Source organism: Arvicola amphibius, chromosome 6, assembly GCF_903992535.2.
Source record: "Arvicola amphibius chromosome 6, mArvAmp1.2, whole genome shotgun sequence".
NCBI lineage: Eukaryota > Metazoa > Chordata > Mammalia > Rodentia > Cricetidae > Arvicola > Arvicola amphibius.
In genome coordinates this window covers 116555253-116573369 of record NC_052052.2, presented here as the reverse complement: position 1 = coordinate 116573369, position 18117 = coordinate 116555253, and the positions used below count along the sequence as shown (strand labels likewise).

At 47.3% G+C, this 18117-nt stretch overlaps 1 protein-coding gene across 1 annotated transcript in view; it reads right to left on the bottom strand.

The window, feature by feature from the left end:
- Positions 1-13942: 13942 nt before the first annotated feature.
- The window catches only part of Gng4 (G protein subunit gamma 4), a 41622-nt gene continuing 37447 nt past the window's right edge, over positions 13943-18117 (bottom strand). The window contains exon 4 of the mRNA XM_038334199.1: positions 13943-16511. Within this exon, the coding sequence (XP_038190127.1) occupies positions 16383-16511 (129 nt within the window). The 3' untranslated portion in view covers positions 13943-16382. The remainder of the gene's footprint in view (positions 16512-18117) is intronic.

Genomic DNA, 18117 nt, shown 5'->3' with positions numbered 1-18117 from the left:
TAGTTATCTGAGGTCACCACTCCCCTTTATTCCATTTCTTAATCTGTTTGTCTCCTTGAACATGGGATTTAGCTTTGTTCAACTTCCTGGTGCTTTTACTTCTCAAAATTTACATTTTGTAATTTACCCTGCTCAGCTTGCTCCTTTTCATTATAAATCTTCATTAGGGTTACCACTAATATCCATATAACAAAGTCCATACTAGACTGTTTTGAGATTTCTTCTGCCAGCAGAATTAACCCAAAACTCTTGACTTTAGTTAGCTTCAGGACAAAGGCAAAAGGCAACCACTTTCTTCACCAAAGTATCACAAGAATGATCTCTAGACAACACACTAAAATTCTTCTCCTCTGAAACCTCTTGAGTGAGCTCCCCATGGTCCAAATATCTCTTAGCATCACTATCTTCCATGCTCCTACTAATATGACCCATTAAGCAGTGCTTAAATCATTCTACTGCTTTCCAAACACAAAGTACCAAAGTCAAAATTCCTCCAAACAAGTGCATCAGGCCCATAACAATAATACCAAGTCCCTGATAACAACTTCTTTTTTAGTTCAGAATTTTATTACCGTGAAGAGACACCATGACCATGGCAACTCTTATATAAAGGAGAATATTTAATCAGGGTGGCTTGCTTACATTGCAGAGGTTCTGTCCATTATCATCATGACAGGCAGCATAGTGTTGTTCAGGCAGATGTGGTGGAGCTGAGACCTACATCTTGTGACAACAAGAAATAGGCTGACATCACACCGAGGGAAGCTTGAGCAAAAGAGATCTCAAAGCCCACCCCACAGTGACATATTTCACCCAACAAGGCCACACCTCCTAATAATGTCACTCCCTTTGGGGGACCACTTTCTTTCAAACTACCACAGTAACCCTGGCTATCCCTAAACTCACTATGAAGTCACTGCTTTTTGCAGAATATTTAACTATGAAAAGATGTGTTGCTGTTTTACCTTGCCTGCCTAAGGCACCTGATTGGTCTCATAAAAAGCTGAATGGCCAATAGCAAGGGAGGAGGAATAGGCAGGACTTCTGGGCAGTGGGAGTAAGTAGGAAGAGGAATTTAGGTTCAGGAAGAAAGAAGAGAAGACAACAGGGAGATGCCAGGGGCAAGCCAGCCAGACACAGAGGAAGCAAGAAAGTAGGACATACGAATGGAAGAAAGGTAAAAAGCCCCGAGGCAAAACATAGATGAATAGAAACAGGTTAAATTAAGTTAAAAGAGCTACTGGGACATGCCAAAGCTAAGGCCAAGCATTCATAATTAATAATAAGTCTCCATGTCTTTGGGAGCTGGCTGGCAGCACAAAGAAAATGCCAACTACAAAGACTAGCTTCACACTTAGACCAATCCTCTGCCGCAGTCGGCAGTGCTGGGATTACAAGCACGTGCTACCATGCCTGGCTCCTTAAATGTTTCGTTTTTGGTTTTTTGAGACAGGGCTTCGCTGTAGCTTTGGAGACTGTCCTGGAACTAGCTCTTGTAGACCAGGCTGGCCTCGAACTCACAGAGATCCGCCTGCCTCTGCCTCCTGAGTGCTGGGATTAAAGGCATGTGCCATCAATGCCCGGCGTCTTAAATGTTTCTTAATCAAATCAAGTTATCAATGAAGATAACCATGTAAAGTAGGCAGGGGCACTTCAGTTGGCGGGACAGACACAGCCAACAGATGTCACTATTGTGGGAGACATAAAAACCCTCTTCTATGGCTACTGCAAATTCCTCATTGTCCATCAGCACCTGTGGTATGAAGATTCCTTCTGGAGAACTCAAAGGCAACCAGACAGCCCTCTATCTGGTAAACACGTGGCGTCCATCCACTGGGAACAATTCAGCACATCCTGCCGTGCTTTAACAGAGTGAACATAGGGCACGGCACCTTGTCCATTGTGGAGGAAAGATGAGTCTGATGCTCCTGTTGGTTCTGAGCTATGGTATAAAGTGCCTCTTGCTTTACAGACTGTTGTCAAAGAGGTGAAAGACTCAGTATTACATGTGTTGGACCGGTCACAGTAGTAACTGCGACAACTCTTTTTGCTCTTTTCAGTTGGGTGGAGATAACACCTAGTGATCTTTTCTCTTTCCAAGTCTCTGTTTTCAATCTCTCAGTCCTACTTCTGCATCTCTCGTAAGCACGTGCCCACATGTATGTGCATGCGTGCATATGCACACTCATGCACACCAGATTAGGAATCTGAACATTGATGAGGGTTTATTCTCTCTTGTGACCCAATCACTTCCCCAAAGGCCCATTGTGGTGGTGTGGATTAAAATGACCCTATAAGTTTATAGGGAGTGGCACTATTGGGAAGTGTGACTTTGCTGGAGTAAGTGTGGTCTTGATGGAGGAAGTGTGTCCATCAAAGGGGTGGGCTTTGAGGGTTCAAATGCTTTGTCACTCTCCTTGCTACTGTGGGTCCAAATGCATTACTCTCAACTCCTTCTCCAGCACCATGCCTGCCTGCATGCTGCCATGCTTCCTACCATGACGATAATGGGCTCAACCTCTGAACTATAAGCCAGCCCCAATGAAATGTTTTCCTTTGTAAGACTTGCTATGGTCATGGTGTCTCTTCACGACAATAGAAACCCTAACACACCCACCTATGAACATCGCTGCATTGGAGACCACACCTTCCACACAAGAGTTTTTGGGGTACAATGCAGATTAAAGCCATACTAATGCACACATATATTTTATATTTTAAAGATTTGCTTATATCTTTTTATGTATTGCCTGTATGTATATCTGTGCACGACATGCATGCAGTGCCTGCAGAGGCCAATAGAGGGCGTTAATCCCTTGGAACCAGAGTCACAGGCAGTTGTGAGCTGCCCTGAAGGTGTTGGGAACTGAACCTAGGTCATCTGTCAAAGTTGCCAGTGCCCTTAACTGCTGAGCCATCCCTCAAGCCACACGACAAATACGGTTTAAAGTCAGACTATAGCCCAAGGACTCCCAGCCTTGGTCACGTTCCCTTTGGTTGGTGTTTAGAGAAAAATTTAGCCTTTGAAAGTTCTCTTTTTCTTGCCCCAATTAAAGTTAAGGCTGTGAAGATGGTTTATTACAGCATTTGGTGCCTAAGTAAACAAATATGTTCTAAAAATGTAAATAGCTGTGTGGAACTAAAACATGTGCCCCAAATTCACATTAATGATATGCAAGTTAATAAAGACTTTGGTAAGCAAATAAACTCTTGGGAATTGATTGCTGTTATCTGGATTCTAAAAATATAGCATCTATTATAAATAAATACCTGACTCAACATGATCACAAACAAATTAATCATGTATTTGGATAGAAATATTATACTGGGAAAGCTAAGCACGATGTGCTCTCTTTTCTCCTCCCTCCCTCCCTTTCTTTTTTCTTTTCCTTTCTTTTCTTTTCTTTTTCTTTTTCTTTTTTCTTTTTTGTTTTCCGAGACAGGGTTTCTCTGTGGCTTTGAAGCCTGCCCTGGAACTAGCTCTTGTAGACCAGGCTAGCCTCGGACTCACAGAGATCTGCTTGCTTCTGTCTTCCAAATGCTGAAATTAAAGGCATGTGCCACCACCGCCTGGCCTCTCCCTCCCTTTCTTCTTTCTCTCCTTCTCCTCCCTCCCCGCTTTTTTTTTTTGAGACAAGGTTTCTTTGTGTAGCACACCACACGGGTTGTTTCCTTTTTCTAATAGGGTCTTATCTATTCTAGGCTGACCTTGAATTTATTGCATAGTTGAGGATAACCTTGAACCTTGAACTCTAGATCTTCCTGCTTCCATCTCTTAAGTGATGGGATTATACACATGTACCACAATGCCCAGTTTATGTGGTGCTGGGGGTCAAACCCGGGACTTTGTGCATCTGAGGCAAGCCTTCCAACTGAGCTACAATCCCAACCCTCAATGTACACTTAAACAAGTCCATTTACTCCTGGTAGTGTTGCTCAAACACACAGAGATCCGCCTACCTCTGCCTCCCAAGTGCTGTGATTAAAGGCATGTGCCACCAACGCCCAGCTTGGTTTTGGTTTCTCAAGACTGGATTTCTTTGAGTAACAGCCCTGGCTGTCTGGGAACTCACTCTTGTAGTGATATTTTACTTGTATTTAATAAACAAAGCTTGCCTGAAGATCAGAGTGCAAAATTAAGCCACTAGAGGTCAGGGAGTGTGGCACACACCTTTAATCCCGGGACTCGGGAGACAGAGGAAGATGGATCTCTGTGAGTTCAGGCTACCCTGGGCTTCACAAGACTGATCCAGAAACAGATCCTGGTGGTGGTGGCGCACACCTTCAATCCCAGTGTCTGAGAGTCACACATGAATCCCAGCACTAGGGAGGTAGAGACAAGAGCAATTTGACTTGGTGGAAAGAGGAATATAAAAGAGACAGGAACTCACTGGAGTGTGAGTCTGAGGATTCGTGGAGACAGGATCTCACCCCTTCAGCCTGAAGATTTGGTAAAGGTAACAGGTCTCTCTAGTGGTTGACTGCCTTGTTTTTTTCAGCTTGAACCCCAATATCTGTCTCTGGGTTTTTATTATTTGTGCTACACACTCTGTAGGCAGTCCTTGACCTCACAGAGATCTGCCTGTCTCGGCCTCCTGATGCTGGGATTAAAGATGTGCGCCACCACAGCCCAGCAGGGCATCTATTTTCCAATAAAACACATTCATGACTGGTGGGATATACAGCTTCATGTGCCTCACACGCATCCAACTGACAGGAAGTTATGATGTTATTAACAAAGTCAGTCTGCACTTGGGATGCCCTGGCCACAGGGAACTCTGTAGTGCTGGAGAGTGAAGCCGGCTTGCCCATGCCAGACAAGTGCTATCCTACTGATCCACACTCTCACACCTGGGAGAGCTCTTCAGCCAAGACACTTGGGAGTTCCATCTTGGAAGACTGCCCTCTTCAGAACAAGTCGTAGTCCATTCGGGTGATGTTTACAAAATGCCAGATGTCAGCATGTAAGAAGATGGACCACAAAAGGATATGCCACTGGGTGAGGCATGGCACACTGTGATGACGCTGCAGCTCCTCCCTGGAGGTGCCTAATACCAACAGACAGCAAGCTTGTCGGCCTCTGGGAATTCTGTCCCTCTACAGCGCCTGGTCTCAGCAACAAGCCTCAAGAAAGTTAGTAATTGGCAGAGAGACTTCCCAGAGGACATGGGCTGCCGTGGAGAAGGAATTCTCTCATTTGCCCTTCCCTTGCTCTGTCGGGATCGGAAAGTTGGGTTCAGTGTTGACCTGTTAGCCTTGGTTTCATGGGGGAGTTTGACTTCAGTCTTTCAAATGAGGCTATCTGGGAAGTAGAGGCTGTCACCCGTGATGAATCTGCCATGTTCTTGGGCCATATGCCCTTCCTTGTCCAGGTTACAAGGTTGCCCTGATGACCTCAGGCCACAACGCCTGTGTCTGTGTGTCTGCCTGGCTATGCTGCTGCTGTGGTCTCCAGCTCAAGTTCCTTTCTGTTGAACTATACTTCTTGGGACTCGTTTCATAAATCTAAATTTATCTACTTTGAAGGAAAGGCCCCATGACCTGTCCCCATGATTCTGCTCATGTCTTTGTCCAAGCTCCCTGGTTCATTTACATGGTCCTCATCTCTACATCTCCTGCTTTCATGATGACTGCCAACTTGCTGGAGTTCTTCAATATCATGCCTAAGGCACTCTGCAGCCCCGCCTCCCCTCCTAGTCTGTAGCTCACTATCTCCATTTGAATTTTTTATCAGCTATTTTCTCATCGTCTCCAAGAACCAGTACAGTAAAGTCACCAAGAGCCTCCAGTATAGCATGAGGCTGCTCGGGTTTCTGTGGTGCTTGTTGCTGTGTGAACTTGACAAAGGACTTACTCTCTTTTTGCCTCATTTTGTCATCTGTAAAATGGGTTTGCTAATACTATCTCCAAGGCTGTGATGAAGATTTGCAAAGTGAGTTTTGTGACCTTAAGCTCTATGTAAAGATTTTGTCATTGTCTCTGTTTCCTTGGGGTATGGTTACCATTGACTGTCAGCTTGTCAGGGTCTAGAATCACCTCGGGCATGTCTATGAAGTTTCTGTACTAGTTGAGGTGGGAAGACACACCCTAACTGTGGTCAACTCCTTTCCCTGGGCTCAGATCCCATACTTAAGGAGAAGGTGGGCTGGGCACTACCATTCATCTCTCTTAGCTTCTTGACTGTGGGTGTCATGTGACCAGCTGGTCCCCACTCCTGTCATCATGCCGTTCCTGCAGTGATGGTCTGTCCCCTCAACTGTGACTCAAAACAACCTTCCTCCTTAAGTTGTTTCTTCAGTATTTTGTCACGGCAACAAGGAAAAACAGCTGATATACCCCTGGGGGTTGGAATAGGGTAGTGCAGACTGTGAGGGCTAAGAAGCGGGGAGTTATTTCCTCTTAGTTTTGGAGTCTGAAGTCCAAGCCTAAGGTGTAGCAGGGTTGGTCCTGTTGAGGCCCCGCTGCTTGGCCTACAGATGGCCATCTTCTTCTGACCCTTACCTCTTCTTCATATAAAGACAACAATCAGGTTGAATTAAGGCTTACCTAACTGATCTCATTTAAAACTAATTGTTTCTTTAACAGCTCTCTTTTGCACTTTGGGCTTTGTTTTTATTTTTGTTTTTTAAAGTTTTTTGGGGGTCAGGATCTCACTTTGTCACCTAGGCTGGTTTGGAACTTGAGAGCCTCCTGCCTCAGCAGCCACAGTACTGAGATCACAGCCATGAGCTATCTGCCTCCCTCCTTGGAACCCTCTCTCCTCCACTCCCTCTTTCCATCCCTCACCCCATCTCTTCCTATTTTCTTCTCCCCCTTCTCCCTCCCTCCTTCCATCCCTTCTCCTCTATCTCTCCCTGTAGTCCTTTTTGGAAATGGAAGAAGAGGGTGGAGCCTTGTCCATGCTGAGCTACATCATGAGGTGCTGAGGATGAGACCATCGACAAGTAGGTTTGTGAATGGGGGTACAGCAATAATGGAACAAAGAATTTGTGCCTGGACATTGTCAAGCTCCTGAAGCCACTGTTATTGAGTCCTGTCTGTCCCCAGTTTTAATTTAAAACCCCTTCCACTCACTGTGACAGCATTAGAAAGGAAAACATTCGGGAGGTCACCGGGATTAGATAACTTTAGAAGAGTCCTGAGAATACGTGCCCCTCTCTGGTCTCTGAGAAGAGGACCGTGTTCCATGGAAAGGCTGCTGCCAGAGTCCGTGTGTGTGTGTGTGTGTGTGTGTGTGTGTGTGTGTGTGTGTGGTATCATTCTTCAGGTGTCCAGATTTTTTTTTTTTTTTTTTTTTTTAAGAATTTGCCAAGTAGGCCAGGCTGGCTGCCTACTTAGATTCAGAGATCCATCCATCTTCACCTCCCCAGTGCTGGGATTAAAAGTGCATGCCTCCATGCCTTGCTCTGCTGTCCATGACCTCTTGGAATTGAACTCAGGTCAACTGAGCTGTCTTCCCAGCCTCTGGTTACAACAGTTGGAACTGGCTAAAGCAGCATACCAATTGACTCCCTCCTGGCTGGACCCCCAAATGCTGTCTAAATTATCCTCCTCTTCAGTATTGGGCTGAAGCTTCAGCTGGACATATCTCTAGCCCGGCAGGAAGCCCAGTATGCATCCCTCTGCCCTTTGTGAGCCCTGGATGATGTGGCACTGCAGAGAACATCAGCCTCTGGTCTCTGAATGTCACGTGTAGTGGTGTAAACTGTCACCAACCAGAAGGTACAAGACAGAGAAGAAGCCTAGCGCAGCACTGCTGGTTAGTAGCTAGAACGAGAGCAAAGTCCCAGCCACTACAGAGACTTGCAGGGACTTGCTCCCCTGGGTGGACACTGGGATGTCTTAATAGGCTCTGACAGACACTTTAATCCTTCCACTATCTTTGTCCAGGGCAATTCTGCACATAGCAATTCTGAAGTCTATGTGATCATAACCACAGGCTTGACTATGTCTCCCTCTGCTAACCATAGCGAAGTCTCGTCCTCCAGGTGGATGTGAGGTCAGTGCTTGCGGAATGGTCACCCTCAATTATACTGCACATAAAAGGTTTGTGGTTTCAGTGTACCAAGGTGCTGCGTGGGATGTCAGCGAGTGCCTGACAGGTGCCGTCTTCTCTCTTCTCTTCAGTACATCTTTACCAGTGGTACAGATTTCTTCTCAATCCTGCATCTCCGCGGGACTGAGTTTCCACAGAAATTGTTACAGAGGCAAATCTAATCATGAATCAATGTCTATTTACTGAGCACACATTACATCAGGCAACACTACCCACTTGTGTTATTTTCTGGATATTTAAGAGCTCTTATAAGAAGGCTGCTATTGTCCTCATATGACCACTGCAGTAGGGTAGTGTGTGTGTGTGTGAGTGTATGTGTGTGTGCGGGGGGTGGGGGGGAGAGCTCTTGGCATCAGCAGAGCCAGCACTGAACAGACCCAGAGTTCAGCCCAAGACTGAGTTCCCAGCCCAGGCCTCTATAGTTTCTTTTGTTTGCAGTCTTCTAAGTGGCTGAGCCATTATTTGTGCCCCCCGCCCCAGGTACCACCTGTCCTTTTGGTTTATATTTGATGGTGCCACGGTTGAAGTCAAGGCCTCACATGCGCCAGGCAAGTGCCCTGCCCCAGAGCCACTTCCCCAGTTCCTTCCTGTCCTTTGTCACTGGCTTGTTCCTATGTAATCTGAAGGAAAGTGGGATGTTCCCAGGTGCATCTGCGCATCCGAATGTCAGCGGCTGCAGGGCTGAAACAAAGCCATAATTATTGCATAATTATTGCATCCAGAAACAAGCACTGAGATAGTGATCTCAAAGCTTCCAGTACAAAAGGGTTGGTTTATATTTAAAAAGGAACTGAACTGAGTCTAATTTAACTTAAAAGCAAAGAAAAAAAGCCCCAAAAAACAAAAATAAAATTGAATACGAATGTAAAAAGCTTTAAGTAAGTGGTGGGGATTTTACCAAAAGATTTGGAAAGAAAAGCCAGGGAGTGCGTACTCACCAGCCCCGGCTGTGGTAATGACAGGCCTGGTTCTGCTCAGAAACACTTCCATGTCCCCTACTCCAAATGCACACCGCCCTGACTGATGACATGGTGCTGCCTTTGTGGCTCTCTGGGGGGATGCTGCTTTCCTCTTCCAGCTGCTCCTCCATTGCTCACCCAGAGGCAGCCCTCCCCCTGCCTTAATTACCACCATTAGACCAGCATTCAGCTACACAGTGTGAAGTGAAGTTTGTAGCAAGCACGTGATTCAGGGCTTGTGAGTGGCAAGAAAGCATGGCAAGCCTATGAAGCCAATAGTGAGGTTTGTGGGGTTTCCTACAGCTTACAAAATGAAGGTGCATGTATGTGGGTGCATACATGTCGGGGTTGGTGTGCATGTGTTCGGGAGCATACATGTCGAGGTTAGTGTGCATTTGTGTGGGTGCATACATGTTGAGGTTAGTGTGCATGTGTGTGAGTGCATATATGTTGAGGTTAGTGTGCATGTGTGTGGGTGCATACATGTCGAGGTTAGTGTGCATGTGTGTGGGTGTATACATGTCGAGGTTAGTGTGCATGTGTGTGGGTGTAAACATGTCGAGGTTAGTGTGCATGTGTGTGGGTGAATACATGTCAAGGTTAGTGTGCATGTGTGTGGGTGCATATATGTTGGGATAAATGAGCATGTGTGTAGGTGCACACATGTCGGGGTAAGTGTGCGCATGTGCACACATGTCAGGGTAAATGTGTGTGGGGGTGCATACATGTCAGGGTAAGTGTGTGTGCATACATGTTGGGGAAAGTGTGCATGTGGGGGGGTGCACACATGTTGGGGTAAATGTGTGTGTGCATACATGTCGGCCCCATCTTTCAGCTCTTAAACTCCTAGTATAGCAATAGGCAGTATGGTGGTGGTGTGGACCCATTTGCTTTAAGATTCAGTCAGTTAATAATGACCAACAGCCATTTAGTACTACTTAATGTCACGCCTAGAACTGTAAACTTAGCCAGCTACCATGGCTAGAGAGGTCATAGACCCTATAGGAGAACCTGCGACTGCCACTTTTCAAATCAGTCTATTTACTACCTGCATTCTAAATGCTTACCCGTGCACCTACGGATGAGTACAGCGCTCACCCCCATCAAAGAAGCTTCCTTTTGCAGCATTCAGGAACCATTATAGAAAGCCACAACCGTTCAAAATGTAGAGAACAACTGGCCATGGGGTGCCCAGGCCCAGCTGGTACATCTACAATGTAAGCTCTTTACCTACAGACCAGGGAACATCATAGAAGGGAGGGCAGAGGGGAAGAGGAGAGGGGAGAAGGGAAGGGTTGAGGAGAATTTGAGGGAATGGGATAGTCGAGATGGAGGAAGGACAGAGATGAGAGCAAGGAAAGACATACCTTGATTCAGGAAGTCATTATAGGGTGAGTAGAAATCTGGTTTTAGAGAAATTCCCAGGAATCCACAGGAATGACCCCGCCTAAGACCCTAAGCAATAGAGGAGAGGGGGCCCGATCTTGACTTGCCCTATAGTCAATTGATGATTATCTCAAATATCCATAGAACCTTCATCCAGCAACTGGAAACAGAGGCAGAGACCCACAACAGAGCACTGGACTGAGCTCCCAAAGTCCAGTTGAAGAGTGGAAGGAATGAGAATATGAGCAAAGAGGTCAAGACCATGATTGGTTCACCCACAGAAACAGTTTATCTGAGCTAATAGGAGCTCACCAACTCCAGCTGGACTGGAAGGAACCAGCAAAGGACCAAACTAGTCCCTTTGAATGTGGGTGACAGTTACATGGCTGGGGCAGACTGAGGGGCCAGTGGGAGGGGTACCAGGATTTATCCCTACTGCATGTCCTGACTTTTTGGGATCCTATTCTCTTTGGATGGATACCTTGCTCAGCCTAGATACAGTAGGGAGGGCCTTGGACCTTCCACAAAGCAATGTGCCTTACCCTCTCTGATGATTGGATAGGGGTGGGGTGGGAGGATTTGTGAAGGGAATGGGAGGAGGGGAGGAAGTAAAAATAATATAAAAATGAAAAAGATTTTAAAAAGTGGGGATGGAAAGATTGTAAGATAGAAGGGGGAACAAGAAATCTGCTGTGAGGCAGTTGTATCTTCTGTATATGACAGGGAAGCTACATCTATGAAATCTCAGCAACGGTTGCATAAAAAAGGTCAGCACAATGGCAACACCAGTTAATATGCCAGTAAGGATGGGAGAAGTCTCACGAGCCCACACCCGGATGAAGAGCTTCCGGCGATTAGTAATGGCTGCCCAGTGAGCAAGAATCAGTCTTCTCCAGGGATGAGCCTGACAAGTTATCCAGTCCCAAGTGGTCAGCCCTAAACACACAGACAGAGGACAACAGTAAACAGACTCTGCAGATTGAATTTGTATCCACCCATCCATCTCTCCGTCTGTCTGTCCATCTGTCTGTTCATCCATCTGTCCACCCATCCACCTACCCACCTACCCGTCCGTCCATCCATCCGTCTGTCCATCCATCTGTCTATCCATCCACCAACCCACCCACCCACTCATCCATCCATCCATCCATCCATCCATCCATCCATCCATCCATCCATCCATCCATCTGTCCGTCCATCCATCTATCTATGCAACAATAACAAAGAAAAGGTAAGCCATTTGAAAGAAAGTGGGAGGAGCCAGAGGGGGAGAAGAAGAGGTAGACATGATATGAATACAGTACTCATGTATGAAATTCCCCCCCCCCCAATACTTAAGTCACAAGAAGAAAACATATGGAAAAAAGAAGAAAAAAAATTAAAAAGACCTTTTTTAAAAAAAGGTAATGGAAACTTGGAGCCTGGTATTGAACCAGGAGTAACGGTCACACCTTTTCTCATTGGGGGGCAGTGCTACAGACCATGCTAGGCAAGCACTCTCACTGAGTCCTGCCCCAGACGACTCTTAACAGAGCAGCTCTCGTGTGCCAGGTGACCCACTCAGTGCTGGAGACACAAAGGAGAGAGACACCAGGGCCTCTGGCCACCCGGGATTTACAACAGAGCCGAGGAGATACGAGCACAGACACAAGGCTGTCTTGTGGGGTCAGACAAGCTTAGAAACAGAGTTGAGCTGGTCAGAGCGGCCACCTGAAGGCGAGTCTTCACTGATCTTGAGCTGAGATCCATAAAATCAATAAACCTGGCACAGAGGGGCAGAGGACAGATACATCAGGGGCAGCGATCCTGTGTCAACAAGAAACATAGCCAGTGAGGTAGCCTTGCGTAATGGCAGCGTGGAGGAGCACACGGTTGAGAAGAGGGAGGACAGAGCACTGGAGAGTAGGCCCATGGCAGAGAGAACAGGCCACGGGAGGTTGCCCCATGACGGAGAAGTCTTTGGAGCCGTGGAATTAGGACAACAGCTTATGGTTAATTATCACAAATGGGTCTGGAAATGTCACAAGCTAGCAAAACATAACCAAAACAGAATCAAACATAGGAGTTTGATTAAAAACCAAAAATGGGAGCCGGGCAGTGGTGGCGCATGCCTTTAATCCCAGCACTCGGGAGGCAGAGGCAGGCGGATCTCTGTAAGTTCGAGGCCAGCCTGGTCTACAAGAGCTAGTTCCAGGACAGGCACTAAAAAAGCTGCAGAGAAACTCTGTCTCGAAAAACCAAAAAAAGAAAAAAGAAAAAAAGAAAAAAAAAACCAAAAATGGAGGGGCTGGAGGAGGTGGCTCAGTGAGGAAAATGCTTGCTGTTCCAGCATGAGGAACAGCGTTTGGGGCTCCAGCACCTTTACTAAAGATGGGGGCAATGGCAAACGCTGGAACCTCAGCTTGGCGGGAGACAGTGAGAGGAGCGATTCTGGGGCTGCTGGCCAGACAGTTTATCCAAAACGGTGAGCTCCAGGTTCAATGAGAGACAGTGATTAAAAAGACCCTAACAAATGTCAGGGCATGACAGGCAGAACTATCGCTGGGCCATCCACACTCATAGCCAGGAGTGTGAAACCTGGGTTGACAGCAGCTCATTGGCCACCACTGCCGCTCTGGGTAGAGAAGGTGCTCGGCTCAGGAGAGCTGACTGGAAGTGGGGCTGCCTTTGGTCTCGGGTGCCATTGTAAATAAACTCCGGCCAAGCCCTGCCACAGCCCTGTTCTTCTCCAGCCGCAGCATCGGCTCCCACGGTTCCAGCTCAGAGCCAGCAGTCACCACACAGAAGTTCTGCCTGTTGGCGTTCTCCTGCCTATGGCTCCTCAGAGGCTGGTGGGGTTGCCGACAACTCCTGGCTTCCTCAGGCATCGGCAGGAGCTGAGCATCAAAGGCAAAACCTTTTGATGGCTGTGAGGAATGGCGGGAACATCTGGAAGCTGCTCTCTGATCTCCCTGGGACTCTGTGACTGAGTTAAAGAGAGGGAACAGCAAAGGCCCTGTGGAGCTCAGACATGCCAGGGTGGCAGCAAAGGGAGCCCTCCATGGAAGGAGAGTGAAGGAGAAGCATGCAGCACCTGCTCGTCACCTGGCCCTTGCTCTCTTGCTATAATTATGGGGATTCCTGAAGGCCATCCTGTCCCTTCGTTCCTGAGGGTGAGCAGGCAAGAATGGCTGAGGATGTCACCTCCACCACTCAATGGGAGACACGTGGTGCCCACAAATCTCAGGGCACAGTGCTTGTGTGGAAAAGCACCTGTGCGGTGCCAGCAGCCGGTTCTCCAGCCAGACAGCTGGTGATTACAAGCATTTTGTATTCAAAATGTTGTCAAACACACCCTTAAAGTGCCCTACTAATGACAGGAGTTATTAATGTCATGTTATTAAGGACACGTAAAGAGGAGACAAACATTGAATAAAGAGCCAAAGAAGAAGAAATAAAAACCCAACAGAGGGATCCGGTTGGTGATCACAAAACCCAACTTTTTATTGAAGTATAACACACGTACAGAAAAGCACCCGAAAGTAGACAGCTGAGGGAGCTTTCACAGACTAGACAAATCAAGATGACAGGCAGCTAGATAAAGAGACAGAACATTCCAGAAGCCTTTCATGGCCCCTTCTGTTGCCCCTTTGGGAGCAGCTACTGTTCCTCCTTGAATCAGCATGGGTTGGCCTGCCGGCCCGTGCTGTGTAAAAATGGAGCGATAGGCTTGGACTGGCCTGCTCTCAGTTTCCCCACCAGGCTAGCAAGCCCCTCAGTGAGCTGTGGGTGGAGCTGAGACCACCATGGGAACGACCCTCATCAGCTTAGCCCTTCAACAGTGGCATAAGGGGCCTCCTGCTTAGGGGTGACTATGACCAGGGCTTCCATGGACACTCCAGCATATTCCTTCTGACTGTATGTACACATTTTTGTCAAGTTTATACTCAGGAGTGGAGCTGAGCTCACACAACATTTGCATCCAAATGAGGATATTTCATGGAATAATGAGTTTACTGGATGGATCTCAGAGACTCTGGGAGTTAACAAATCTAGGGATAAGCAGAAAGAAGTTGGGGGTGAGAACGCTCAATGGATCCCAGGTGTGGCACGGGAGTGTCTTCCTGGGACAGGTACTAGTGGACACACCATTCACAGGAGGACATAAGAAAGATGGCTGGAAACGGGGGACAGTAGAGACAGGAGAGACAGTTTGGCAGGAGATTAAAGCACACTCTTCTCCCAACCTATTTTGCCACCCTTGGTACTGTCCCACTTCCTGGGCTTTTGGGGATCATGATGTACTCTGTCAGGTTAATAATGCCAACATGGGCCACAGAATACAGAGATCTTGTTATAGCCCAACCAAACCTCACGGAATCTTAGCCTCTCATCTCATGTACAGTAGTAAAACTTAGAACGGTTTCCACAAAAGCTGCAAGAGAGGGTAGCAAGGCACAAACCCATGATAATATAATAAAATGACATTTTACATTCCTCACCATCGGAAGCATGGTATCTATGAAGTCACATACTCTTCCCAACATTATAGGTTGTCATCTAGCATATATTGGTTTTCAATGATAATCAGAGCCTTACGTAGTTTCTGTCCTGGCAGAAGAGCAAGAGGGGTAATTAACATTGTCTGCAGTTTGCTGGTTGGCACAGCTTGGCACATGACGGCTTACCCAGCAGCACAGCAAGCCTCTCCGAGAGCCAGAGGAGCGGCAATTTCCAAATATCTACAAAGCAAACGTCCTCACTAGACCTCAGCAGCTGTGCCTTTATCAGGAGGGCAGGGGGTACTCTAGGTGGGGCCCACAACCTTGTGCTGGGAACTCCCAGGGTTTACTGCTATCTCTGGTCTTGGGGTACCCACATATCATCTATCCACAAATGACCAGAATCTAGGTTTGTGAGACTTCTCCCAGCAAAGGTGGGAGAAAGGGTACAGCCAGTTGGTGGGCAAATGTGTTTGCTTCCTTCCTGGTGTGCAGTTAGTTAGGTATTGTTTATGGTGCTGTATACCTGCAACAGGAGGCCACACTTCAGGGGTTCAGGAAGAGCTTTAGGGATGAACTACCCACATATGGAGCTTGTGGTTTGCCTACACTCTGTCTGCAGTCTTGAGCAAACGTCATTTCTCTGTCCCCCGGATATTCGGTCTCTAAGACAGACCCACCCTGTAATGCTTATTGTTAGAGCAGCGATGTCAGCAACCGTCGCGTCTCAGATCAGTGAGTGGCTACGCGACTCACTCTGACTCACTCTATCTCAGGGCAGGGAGGACTCTGCCGAGACTGCAGAGGGCCCGGAACCATACTCCTTGTCTTACTAGAGACACCAAGCAGGAGGAAGCAAGCAGGAAGAGTGGCATTTGGACTGAGGTGGTGGCCAGTGGGGCTGTCCCGGTGAGTATCTACAGTCACGGCTGCCTTGGTGTCTATACCACGAATGCATTTTTCAGAAGCATCAGCTCTGGAATGTTCAGTGAGAAGCAGGTGGAGACGTTAGCCATAGACAGGGCCTGGCACACGGCCCCTGATAGAGATGCCAGAGGAGAAAGAGCCCTCACCCTCACATGTGGCTGGCCGATATGCTGTCATTTGATACTGAATCACAGTGCATGGGAGACACTTGGGCATGGTTTTGGTTTCAATGAGTTACACTGAAATTTATTAACTGGATATATCTACACTTGGGAATTAATATTTAAAAATTGTAGAGCCTTAAATCCACACTTTTACATGGCACATTTGTTATTGGCTATAAAAATGACTGTTTTCTTCTCTATGGATGGAAAGAACAAAAATGAAATAAAAAAAAAAAGAAGAAACGGTATCATGAAGAAAATATGGTAAACCGAGGTGAGCCCAGATGACGATTGGTTGGACAGAGATGGGGTGTGTGTGGGTGGCATGCCTCTACACGGGAGCGTGCACATCTCTACACGGGACTTTTACCGCAGGAAAGAGCCTGCTTCATCTTCATCACCACGGGCGTTAAAGAATGGTGCAGAAGAACTTCTTCTCCCGGAAGGGGTTTTCTGAGGCAGGCACTGGGATGATGAGGGGGTCCTCCCGCACATGGGCTTCACAGTAGGCCAGGAGGTCCGAGGCTGCTTGGGAGACCTGTGGGGACACAGCACAGGTGCTTGGTTAAAGGCATTCACAGAGAGGGTCCAGGCTGAGGTCCACAGGAAGAGTGGCCATGGCCAAAGTCAGGCCGAATGGTGCGTAAGATCAAACAACACCAGGGGCCGGCAGGTTTGGGTAGAAGCAAGGTGAGAGGTTTGGAAGATGCCACAAGGACTCGCTGCCCTACAGTGCAAGGTCATGGTCCAGACATGCTGAGGGTGTGGCTCAGTAGTAGTGCCTAGCATGGACTCCATCCCACCTTCGACAAGTGAGCAGAGAGAACAGAGCAGAGTAAACTCCCAGAGACTCTGCAAAGCCATTTTTGTAAGAACAACACAGAAGCTATTCCTAGCCCAGCCAGGCTGACTGTACTTCTTAGTATTGGTTTTTCTACAGTCTACTCTCATGGCCAAACCAGGAGAGATACTCCGTCCCCTTCCACAGGCTCCCTATTAAGCTCTGCTTTATAAGCTGTCATCGTACAAAATGCATTTATTATTATATAATATTATTATATTAGTACATAATATACTTGTATACTAATGTGTGCACACGCGGGGAAGGGAGCAAGTGCACACATGCAGAAGTCTGAGAACAAGGTTTTTGTGGAGTCAGTTTCATCCTCCCACTTTCATTTGGGCTCCAGGGAACAAAATCAGGTCCTCGGGCTTTCATGGGGCTCATCTTCACCCGCTGAGTCCTCTCACTAGCTCAAGGTCACTTCTTCTAGTGACAGGAAGCTGCTCCCTACAGACAGGCTGCTACTGACCAGGAAGCCCTCTCTTCTGTTTTCCTTCCAGACTTTTCTTGATCAACACGTGGAAACTGTATGGCAAACTTCCCCATTCTGAGTCCAGATAAGGAGCCGGGTGCTCACAGAGAGGGAGATGCTATGGTCCTTTAATGTGGTCTGCCTCCAGCAGGTGTGGCCCAGATTTAGGGTGGGTATTCTGACCTCGAATGATCCAGACTTTGGATGGGGTCTTCCCACCTCAAAAGATCTACGCAAGAAAATCCCTCACTGCTTGGGTCTTAGTTGATTCCAGATTAGCCATCACAAGAAGTGAGGGGAGAATATCCTAAGGCTCCGTCCCAGCCAGCCACAAAACCCTCTTTGGAGTTTTTCCACCTTCGATCTTTAGAAACTTTTTGCTAATTTCCAACCAAGATCTGTCTGTGTTGGTGGTAGCAGGATTCCACAGGTTGCCCGCAGACACAAGTTGATGGTTTTTGTTTTTTTGTTTTGTTTTTTTCTCTCACATAAAATAACCACACATTGAGTGGATAAATCCAGTCCATTCCTGATGCTACATTTGCTGGGAGTGTGGAATGAGACCGGATACATTTATATCACTCTTTTCTTCCTGGAAATAAACCCTGCCTTCCTCGGCGCTTTGTTAGGTATTTTGCCACAGCCTTAAGAAAAACAGTTAATGGGAAAAGGAAAACCGGGCGTGATGGCCAGGTCAAACAGGCCCAGATGGACTCCTCCAGGAGTCTCCCTGCAGTGAAGGACAGAGGTAGGGATCCCAGGGGTTGCCAGAGGGGCGGTTGGGTAGACGAACTGCCTTCCCACATTGGTGGCTGTAGACTGACAGAG